Genomic DNA, 11132 nt, shown 5'->3' with positions numbered 1-11132 from the left:
TACAGCAAATCAACATTAGGCAGTTGCCATTTAATTAAATAATCATTCGTTGCTCATTTGCAGAGGAACCATCAATAAATACAGACAAATTTAATGAGAAGATGAAGATATCTTGGAGAGGAAAAGTAAGCTAGGACAAACAACTAAAAACTAAGGTCAGCTCAACACTACTTGTACACTGAAAAGAAAAGTTCCTAATGCATATGGTACAAATACTGCAGGGCATTTTCATAAGGAAAAGTCAAGTGTTCCATATTGCAATGAAAGGTTTGTCATCAACAACTGCTGTCGAAAACAGCTCCAGAGAAACGTCCCATGAAGAGCACATTGCGCATCTCCCGTTCCACAATGCTCGAGTTGCTCAACACATTGAAACAAACTAAGCATCATCATCCCCATCCTTGTCTGCATCAGCACCAGCCTCAGTATCATCCTCGGCTTCCTCCTCTTCTTCCTCATCAGACATATTGTTTATCACCTCTGTAATAATATCTTTTACTTCTGCTTTTCTATGCATAAGATCTACACCGAAGTGGGTACCTAAACCAAACGGAATATATTCATTGGTATAATTGCACTAGAAGTAGGACATTATATAATAGTAAAATGATGAATATTACCAAGTTGTCTGAGAATATCTGATAAAGTCGCCTGCACGTTGACATGAACAGAAACTTTAGAGATGATTATGACTAAAAAGTACCATTCATACTATTTAAGGCGAAGCAAAAGAATGGACTTACAGTATTGAAATCTACTTCCTTCAGAATATCAACTACAACCGCATGCATATCCTCTCTACTGGGTTCCGCCTTAGCCTTCCTGCCAGATTTGGCTTTCCCTAATTGTTGAACATAAACATAATTACTTAAGATACTCGCACAATTACATGAGCTTCTGAAAAGAAAAGGAGCTAGAAACCCTTGTAAAAGCAAAAAACCATTTTGACAATTAACTAAAATAGAAATGCTGTGATATAGTAAACAGTTAGTCAACCTTTAATCCCACCATTGGAGGTTTGTTTCAAAGTATATATACCATGCATAGCAAAATTAAAATCCAAGGGAGAGGTAAGAGATGACAATAAATACACACATCAAGACATCTTTGCCGCAGTACTGGAAACTTCATAATGCTGAAAAGCTACTTTCCCCTCAGAAGTTGGTATGAACTGGCATACAAACACTGATTATATAAATGAGTCCCACACGCTGGCTACTTTTTCATCCCCTTCTTTGTTTGAACTGCATTTTTTATCTTAATCATTGTACCCTCCCATAAAAGAGTCCTTATAGTTGATCTCAATTTTCCATTTAATTCAATAAGTTGACTTGCAATAAGCCTTTAAATTTGTTGTGGCAACAATCACATCCTTTCTCCTAGCTCTTCACTACATGTCTCATCTTTTCAAGCTCAGTTACAGATATTTACACAAATAACATATGAAACCATTGGGATACACAGAATACAGATAGACTCATAAATCAAATAGATAAGAATACCACCCTATCGGTAACAGGAAGGGATAAATCACAATACTTGGAAACTAGAAACTTTAGTGTCCAAGAATAAACAGAAAATAATGCACCTTGATCCCTTGCAGAAGCCTGTGATGACAACTTGCCTGATTGTTTCTTGCTGGAAGCGCTTCGTTCTGTTGGACTTTCCTTCTCAACTTTCTGTTTCTTAGATGTAGATCCCTTTGATTTAGAATGTGAACTGGAATTTCCATCAGTGTCTGTAGCACCTCGCTTTGACGATAAGCTGGAAGATTTTTTGTTAGATTTTGCAGGACTTTTTACAGGTTTGGCCTGGGTGCTCTTCTTGCCAGGTGTGAGTTTTTCCTTGCTTTTAGCCCCTGAACTTTCCTTCACATTTTTTTGGGATGTCTTTGGAATTGACATCTTCTCCTTTGGTTCCTCTTCCTCTTCCTCTGATTTGCTCTCTTCATGATCACTCTCTTCTTTTGGCACTGCCTCGTTTTCATCAACATCATCTAGAGAGTCATCTTTAGCATCCTTAGCATCTGTTGATTCTACTTTATCTTCATCCTCATCTTCATCATCTTTTGATGATTGCTTCAGTTTTTCTCCACCTTGGGATGTTCGCCTTTGTTTCTGTGGTCAAACAAATGAATCCCAATTTATCACACAAGTTTTCCAAAATCAAACCAGATACAGAACACCCAGCACAAAGGAGATGAATTTTATATCAAAATTAATAAATAAATAAAAAAAAGGAAGCAACATTAATATTATTTGCCCTTTGCTGAGGAAGGTGTGCATAACATAACACTAAAGCATACATTCAATAGAAACACCAGACAGAACCAAAACCAGGCAGGACAATTCAGTTCCATTCCAGACCATCCGGCCCTAGAACCACAAACAATTGAACATATTGCAGAACATGAGACAGTTGAGTTGTGCCAATCATCAGTCAAATATGCATGTCTGTCTGCATGTGCATATTCAGGCAATTAGGAGCATAGAGCAAAAAACAAAAATTAGTGGCCAGCATATGCATATTATGTATGATATGTATCAGCAAAGCAGCAGAAGATTCATCTGTTCATTTGCATGTACATGTATACAATTTAAGATGAATGAGAAATGAAATTCAAGAGCCAATAAATCCAGCTAAAGGCAAATAAACTACAAAAACACAAACCTTGGCTGGTGTAGCTGATGCTTCTCCAGGGCTTGCATTTTTCCCTGTTGTGACCTTACGCTTCTTACCTTTCTGAAATCACAACGAGCCAAAAATTATACCAACTCTCAAATTTATGATGAAAACTGCTTAGCATTCTGAAATAAGCCAAACCAGTTTGAAAATATAGAACCTGTTCCTTATCAGCAAGCAAAACATCACTAGTAGCATGTGGTGATTCCAAGAACTCCAATAATTTAACAGTGAGTTCCTCCTGTAGACATAACCGGGAAAAAAAAAATCAATGTTATTCTTTTAAGCAAATTTAAGCCACAACAAAGAACTTTGTTAAGTACAACCAACCTTTTTCACGAGAGCCTTACTTATTGGGATATTGAGCACATCACAAAAATCCACCAACTTTTCTTTAACACACTTGTCAAGCTTCTCTCTTACTTTTGCTTTCTGTTTTTCCTGCAATGGAGAAGTTAAAAAACCAATCAGAAAGTGTTTCCAGGAACAAATAGTTTAGCTAAGGGTAAGAATTGATGATAAATCCAAGAAAATTTCCCACTATCAACAAAGAATGTCTAATCCAAGAAAAATGCAAGTGCAAACAGGTCAAAGCATGTGAATGGGTAAGCTTTCACCCAAGAGACAGAACACCTCATTCTCAGCCCATATGTATCCCGAAAACTGGCCTATGTTTTTCTTCAAATTGTGTGCCTGAAACCACAAAAGTAGTAATCTTATGATGTGTGAAAAGAAAATAACAAGCAATAAATAGAGGAACATAATTCAATTACAGCTAAAGATGAAAATTGTTATAGTTTGAGTGAGATTTGCATTCATGCACTTTTATGCTGTTAGTCAATATCCACACTGCAGAACTTCAGAGATGAAGGCCGATTTTGCATGGAAGTATAACCCTCCAAAAGAAAATTCATTGAGCACCTTTGCTTTCTTTCCAAAAAGTATCGAGTGAAGCGTCTGCAGATTGTCATCAGGTTTTCTCTTGGACAACTTGAAAGCCACTGAAACAGTTCACAATATCAGAACAAAAATAGACCAGCCTGCTGTAAAAAGAAAAGTTGAGTAAAAAGTGAATATCATCATCCAAACTAATTTTCTTTTGGTCAACAACAATAATTTTCTGCACGTTTATATGCATGAAAATTTTCCTTCATGTGCAAGATCACTTGAAATTTAAATTAGCCTCAAGGGCCAAAGTTTGGGAACTTGAATTGTCGCACAGAATCTTGCCAATGATAATAAAATACAAAAAGTCAATAAAAAACTTTAACAAGGGAGTGGGGATTGAGAAGAGTTCAAATTAAGATCTTCTGTTGTCATTTCCTAGGGATTTCTAGAACCACAAAAATGCAGGTTTCCAACTGAATTTGATACTACCCCTGATTTAAAGGCAACCTATATAATTTCATAATGCACTTACCTTAACAGTTATACCCAGCAAGAAAATTAACCAAGTTCACTTGGGCAATGCAAGTAAGAATGTTGGTATTATTTACATATGGCCATCGGCATAGGGAAGTGGAAAGAAGACAAAGTGTAATAGAAATAGCATCAATACGTTTATGTTATGCTTCATCATTGTAGAAACACGAATCCTCAGACAAATCAAATCCATCTTAGTCTGCCAAGAACCAAAGAAAGAAGTAGAGACACACGACTTTCATGAAACTGTAAGTTATTAATGAGAAAAATGTTACTTTCCTAACGGTTACTGGGAATTGACATTATTAAGAAACAAAGTTATCTTGCCTTTCACTTGATGATGCCGATATCAATTTCCTAATGGCAAAATGTTAATGAAATCAAGCACACTCAGGATTCAGACTTATGCTCTCAATAATGAATAACCTCAAATTGGTGTACCGTGCACACACGAGACATAAAACAGTCAAAGAGAAAATTAGCAGAGAGCACAACTGAGGAGTACCATTTGGAATATCCTTGAGCTGTGTTCCACGTCCCTGAATTCACGTTCAAACAGCAATTTGATCAAGAACACCCTAATTCATCCCCAACCTTACCGAATTATCGATTATAACAAAATTACTATGGAAGAGAGAGAGAGAGAGACTTACCTTCTCAATGGTCAAAGGCTTGCTTGCTGATCGCCCAGGCTCAGGTGCGGAGTACCTTTCCACAGTCTTCCTCTCCCTGGTAGGTCTCTCACTGCTAGGAGTCACAGGCTCTTTTTCTTTCTTCTGTATTGACTGTTTACTCTGTTTCTTCTCAGCAGATTCCTGACTGGGCTTCTTTGAGTCATTCTGCTCTTTCTTCCCAGAGGCCCTTCGGCCACCTCGCTTAGCTTTCCTGGTACCTTCTTCTTCCTGCTTCTGCTCCTCCTCGTGTTCATCCTTTTCCTTCTCCTCCTTAGGTTCCTCACCTTTCTCCTCCTCTTTTTCTACCTCTTCAACTTGTTTCTCTCCCGAAGCTTCATTTCCCTGAGCTTCAGAATTAACTTCCTCATCTTTCATCTGAGTATCCTCAGGTTGGTCCTTTTCGTCTTCATGTCCGGCCTCCTCCTTTTCATCGACATGAGCTTCCTCCTCAGATTTCTTCTCCTCTAGGGTTTCGCCGGCCATGGAAGCGAATAAATCAAACAGAGAAAGAAACTAAAGAACAGAGTATTAAAACCCTAGAAACAGCAGAGAGTGAGTTTGGACAGTAAGCAGAGTGTAATTTAGGGATTGATGAGTGGGAAGGGAAAGGGGAAGGGAATAGGGCGGGATCCAATAAGGAAGGCGCGGTTCAAAAAAAATTTTGATGCGAAAATTGAAAGCGGGGTTGTTTTTTTTTTTTTTAAGGCAAAATCTTCTCTACAGCTCTCTCACTCTCTGTCTCTGCGCTTACTCACCACTTGTCCTAATTTTGTACCGTGCACATTTTGCAATAATTTCCATTAATTTCGGTGCTTCGTCCTTATCTAGTAAACCCTTGAATTGCCATTTCGATTTCCCTGTGCGTATTTGATTCTGTAAGAGATCAATGCCGCCTCATTCATAACCATATTGAAATAGCCTCCAGTTTGCTGTTACATTGAACGTTGCACCAATATTATTGAGAAAAAAAAATCTTGATCCATACTATAAGAGTATTCAGAACTAATTAAATTAATAAATATTGATGACCGCGAGATTTTTTCGTCCGAATCAGAGACGAGACCCACGATATCGGCCCATTACTCAAGACATCTTCGAGCCCTTAGTATGAATAAGGTCTGATTCATTCAAATGGTAAGGTCGGGCTCTCTCCTGACGCGCCTCAACCGGGATGGCCCATTCTCCAGTTCCGTAGGGGAGCCCCTCTTCAGCCCAATCTTATTCCCTTCACCCGGCCCAGCCTGGCCGGCCCAACCAGGAACCCGGAGTAAGTACCATCCGTTCATTTTGCAGACCCGCCCATCCGTGTCCAGGGAGAATCAGAGGCCGTTACGCATGGGGCAGAGATTTGATTCCCACGTACGTCCGTATCAGCGTGGCAGGGACAAATGGTCTACTAGTACTCGTTCTTTTGGCGCGTCACTAGCGGACAAAAAGAAACCTATAAAAGGAGGAATACTCTCTTTTAGGTTTAAGTTTGGAAGTTTTACAGATCCCATTGTAAAAACCCTATTTCTCTGGATCTCAAATCATCAACTGGCGCCGTCAGTGGGAAACGAGGTTGATCTTTTTATCACCGGAGTTTCCATTCTTGCAAAACCCACTGAGATCCACAATGGCTAACCCCACTGAAAACAATAGCACCCACAACGACCTGAACTCTGCCCAAGAAGGACAGCAGTTCTCTTTTTCTAGTCCTACGACTACCAATAACCAACCACCCATTTCTTTCAACCCTTCGCCAAGCTTGACAGGGAACGCGCCCGCAGTGGCCTTGTCCAACCAGGACCTCCAAACTATCGCATTCCAGCTACAAAGCACCACCCACTGGTTGGGGCAGATAATGCAGCAAAGGGGCCTTGGCACCCCAGTGAACGCACATCCGGTGGTAGAAGAACCCCGTTCAAATGAGCCCCGACCAACCCATAACCACCTTCAAACCGACAGCCGTGATATTGGAGAAAGAGAGAGGAGAATCGGGGGAGACGAAGAACCGGAAGCTCGAATTCATGGGAGAAGGGTGAGGGAGATGATAGAAAATGACGAAGTCGACAGCTATTCTGCCGGAACCACCAGGGAAACAGGAGGTGAAGCAGAGGGGGAGGAATATCGCCTAGAAAAGAGACCCAGGCAAGAGGATGATAGCGTAGACCAAAAGCTGCAAAGGCTGAAAGAGCAGCTTCTGGTCGAGCTGAGAACGAAGGAACATAACCAAACTCTCATGCCTGCCTCTTCTCCTTTCTCGAAATGGGTGCAGCAGGAGACCGTACCTAAGAAGTTTATGATGCCACCTATGGCTGCCTACGATGGAACTGGGAACCCCCGAGAACATGTCCTTAACTACAAGACCTTCATGGAGCTACAGACTTTTTCAGATGCTTTAATGTGCAAGGTATTCCCAACGACGTTATCAGGCCCAGCAAGAGCGTGGTTTAATAACCTAGAGGCTGGGAGCATCAACAGTTTCGGAGACTTGGCCACTCGTTTCATCAGCCGCTTCATTGCTGGTGTTCCCGCCGATAGGAAAACGAGCTACTTGGAAACAATCAGGCAAAGGAGAGAAGAGTCGCTCAGGGAATATGTCGCCCGTTTCAATACAGAAGCCCTCCAGATCCCCGAACTTGACGAAGGAAGGGCAGTAGAGGCCATGCAGAAGGGGACAACCTCCGCCGAGTTCTTTGGCTCGTTAAGCAGGAAGCCTCCAACCTCACTGGCTGAGTTGATGAAGCGGGCCGAAAAGTACATAAGGCAGGACGATGCCTTGGTAACAAGCAGGTTTGCTAGGGGACTGACAGATAAAGGAAAAGCACCGGAGGAAAAAAGGTTAGAGAAACACGAGAGAAAGCACGGTAGAAGGCCTGAGCCCTATAAACAGCCTTGGGAGCGCAGGGATCAAAGACCCCTCCCTTCTCAGGACCCAGTACAAAGATCACGGCCCTCCTGGGTCCCGGAGAAGCCGACCCCACTCAACGCCTCAAGAGCCGAGGTACTCATAGCCGTACAAGATAAGGAGTTCTTACAGTGGCCCAGGCCCCTAAGAGCTGAAGCAGACCAACGAAATCCTAACAAGTACTGTCAGTACCATCGCACGCATAGCCACGATACCAATAACTGTTTTCAGTTGATTGCCGAGATCGAGAGGTTAATAAAGAGGGGTCACCTCAAGAACTTCGTGAAGAAGCCGGAAGGACAGAGGCCTCCGCCGACTCCGACAGTCCAAACGCCACGAAGAACGGGAGCTAACCCCGCAAATGATGGGTCCAGCGGAACCATCCATATGATTGTAGGAGGCACGGGGGGTCGGATGAGCCGAAGGGGGAAAAAGAGGAGCAGAGAAGAAAGAAACAGTAGCGTCGAGGTCATGCAAGTCGTTGAACACTCTTCAACAACCATCTCTTTCTCCTCGGAAGACGCTCAGGGCATTCCGATGCCCCATGATGATGCCCTCGTCATCGAGGCCATCATCCACAACTATAAGGTAAAGAAGGTTCTAGTGGACGATGGGAGCAAAGTGAATCTGCTGCCTTACCGAGTCTACCAGCAGATGGGTATTCCTGAAGAGCAATTAATCCGAGACCAGGCCCCGATTAAAGGGATAGGAGGAACGCCAGTGACGGTGGAAGGAAAGGTAAAGCTAGCCCTTACTCTGGGAGAAGCCCCAAGGACTCGCACCCATTATGCAGTGTTTCTAGTAGCTAAACTCCCCCTGAGCTACAACGCGATCCTGGGAAGACCTGTGTTATTTGACTTTGAGGCTGTCACCAGTATCAGATACTTGGCAATGAAGTTCCCCACAGAAGCAGGGGTGGGAACAATTCGGGGAAGTCAAGAGGAAGCAAGGGCAGTGTACCTGGCTACCGTAGCGGAGCCGAGCTCAACAGAGGAAAGGATGGATTCAGAAGTCCTGGAGGTCCGAGATGAGAAAACAGAGGCCAGGACAGAGCCGGTGGGGGAGCTGGAGACCTTCTCCTTGTCATAAATGGAAATAGACAAAGCCTTCAGTCTCAACGCCGGCCTCACCAAGGAGCAGAAAGCCGAGGTGATGTCCTTGATTCGAGGTCATGCATCGAGTTTCGCTTGGAAGCCTTCGGACATGCCCGAAATTGACCCCGGGGTGATGACCCATAGATTGAATGTCCTCCCTGAAGCCAGACCGGTAAAGCAGAAAAAGAGGGTAGTAGGAAGGGAGAAGCAGCAGGCCACCAAGGAGGAAGTACAGAAGTTAGAGGAGGTAGGCTTTATTAGAGAAGTTATGTACCCACAATGGTTAGCCAATCCTGTATTAGTCAAAAAAGCCAATGGCAAATATAGGATGTGTAATACCCGGCTCGAATCCGGCACCGGAATTCCTGTCGTCTGGTGGAATCCTGGGTGTTGGAATTCTATCGAAGGGTAGGCTTTATGTTTTCTTAAGTGTTATGTTTTGTTTTAAGGTTTTCAAGTTGAAATGATATGTGTTTTGAAGAGAAAAGTCTATGGAGACTTTTGCCAAGTTCGGCCGCCGAAGGTAAGTTCGGCTGCCGAAAGTGCCCAATGTTCGGCTTCCGAAGCTCAGATTCGGCCCCCGAATGTTGCATGATTTTGCATGCGATTCGGCAGCCGAAGCTGAGTTGGCCAGCCAGCAATTGTGCATTCCTTAGTCAGCATTTTGGACAGGTGTTATCTCCAGGTTATTGCCAGAAGTTTGGCCACGTCTCCCATGACTTATCTGCAAGCCTTTTAGCAGCTCATGCAAAGGTTTATTGTTTTTCTAAGGTTTTTGAAGGTTTTGAAGTGAAAAAGCTAAGTTTTGAGTTTAGTGAGTTTGAAGAGGAGTTGATCCATTTTCTTTGTTTTAGATCGTTCATCTTCTTGTATACAAGAGGTAAGTGAAGATCTTGAACTTGTTTTAATGTTTTGTAGAAGTTTTTATGGAGGTTTGGGTAGAGAGGCATGCTTAGGTGAAAAAGGATGTTGTTGATGGTTTTTGCTTGTAAGCATGTTTTTGTGTTATGTTTGATGTGTTTGTTGGGGTTTTTAGGTAGTTTTGGACCCCTTTGTACATATACATGAGTATATGTGAGTAGAGGAGGTGAAGTATGCATGTTTTGAGAGGTTGAAGGGATGGAGGAGCTTGTTTGCCGTCGAAGCTGAGTTCTGGATGAACTCAGGTTCGGCAGCCGAAGGTTCATTCGGCCGCCGAACCTCTTGCATGGTGGCTTAGGCTGCCACAGCTTGCCCCCGAGAGTTTTGAATGTTCGGCTCTGTTTGGGGGATTCGGCCGCCGAAGGTGCCGCCGAAGGTTAGAGACTTTCATCTCTGGAGTGTGTTTTGGCCCCCGAAACTTGCCCCCGAAAGGGTTCGGCCGCCGAAGATTGAGATTCGGCCGCCGAAGGTGCATGAGTTTCGTCTCTGGAAAGGACTTTCGGCCGCCGAACCTACCGCCGAAAGTATCCTGTTCAGCTTTTCTTTTGCATGCTTTGTTTGGAAGTTAGAGTGAGTTTAAGGGGATTCTTGGGGAGTTTAGTAGAGTTATTCTTAAGTTAGTTTGGTCCCTCATTTGAGTCTTTATGTGCGTACACAGACCAGAGGAACCAGAGAGAGCAGCAGTGAGTACTGCTCCAGAGGTTACAGAACCTGCAGAGTCAGTCCAGAGCCAGAGGTGAGTGGAACTAAACTGATACTCGTTTTAATTGAGACATTAACCGCTTTTAGCATATTTCATGCATCATATTTATGCAATAGGTTGATTGCATTAGAATCCACAAAGATGTTGCATTGCATAGCTTTATTGTTGGTGTGGGTAAATGCTGAATGATCCAGTGGTTCCAGACAGGAAGTCCAGGACCCCATTCTACGGCCTGGCGGGTATAGGTAAATGATCTATACTGGCAAATGGTAAGTACAGGTGTTATATACACATATACATATATGGTACAGGAAGACCAGGACCCCAGTCTACGGCCTGGCACGGTTTCCTGGGACTATGTGGTGACGGGTTTTGTCTCGAGGGTTCCAACACTCGAGATTCCACCGACCTACAGGAATTCTGAGGCCGGACTCGAGCCGGATATTACAGGTTTACTCTTGATGTGGATTGTCTGTGTTATGATGCATTCCATCAGATCATATTTTAATGAATTGTTTTATTGTTCTACTCACTGGGCTATAGAGCTCATCCCACTCCCTTAACCCCAGTCTTGCAGGTTCAGTGTACAGTATACAGGGGAAGTCCAGAAGAGTACAGGAAGAGAGAAGAGTTTGTAATAGCTTAAAGTGGACATGTAATATGAAAGAGATGTACTAGTTGTGTATTCAGTTAGATATGTGCTTGACTTAGTGGTTTGTGTTGTGAATCTTTTGTTGTGTACATGA

General features: G+C 43.0%; 1 protein-coding gene across 2 annotated transcripts; it reads right to left on the bottom strand.

The window, feature by feature from the left end:
- On the bottom strand, positions 1–5528 carry LOC110617029 (DNA ligase 1). Of its 2 annotated transcripts, none has more exons than XM_021759612.2 (11): positions 4758–5528; positions 4610–4643; positions 3604–3683; positions 3316–3375; positions 3013–3123; positions 2843–2923; positions 2671–2742; positions 1625–2117; positions 744–841; positions 621–651; positions 1–540 (listed from the first exon to the last, which is right to left on the bottom strand). In XM_021759612.2, exons 1-11 carry the CDS (start codon positions 5259–5261, stop codon positions 380–382), a joined length of 1725 nt encoding a protein of 574 aa, XP_021615304.1. In that variant the 5' UTR covers positions 5262–5528; the 3' UTR covers positions 1–379. The 2 variants fall into 2 exon arrangements, with proteins under 2 accessions (XP_021615304.1, XP_021615303.1); XM_021759611.2 differs by having other exon boundaries at positions 1589–2117; positions 4758–5523.
- Between the last annotated feature and the right edge of the window lie 5604 nt (positions 5529–11132).

This window comes from Manihot esculenta, chromosome 6, assembly GCF_001659605.2.
Source record: "Manihot esculenta cultivar AM560-2 chromosome 6, M.esculenta_v8, whole genome shotgun sequence".
Lineage (NCBI taxonomy): Eukaryota > Viridiplantae > Streptophyta > Magnoliopsida > Malpighiales > Euphorbiaceae > Manihot > Manihot esculenta.
The sequence above is the reverse complement of the archived record's forward strand: the minus strand, read 5'-3'. Positions and strand labels throughout refer to the sequence as shown.

Excerpts from the sequence above, each read along its gene's own strand:
- LOC110617029 (XM_021759611.2), bottom strand. The coding sequence starts at position 5,261 with ATGGCCGGCGAAACCCTAGAGGAGAAGAAATCTGAGGAGGAAGCTCAT. Across the intron at positions 3,684-4,609 it reads GCTCAAGGATATTCCAAATG|TGGCTTTCAAGTTGTCCAAG; the intron begins GTACTCCTCAGT and ends GAACTGTTTCAG. Across the intron at positions 842-1,588 it reads GGCTTCTGCAAGGGATCAAG|GGAAAGCCAAATCTGGCAGG; the intron begins GTGCATTATTTT and ends TTCAACAATTAG.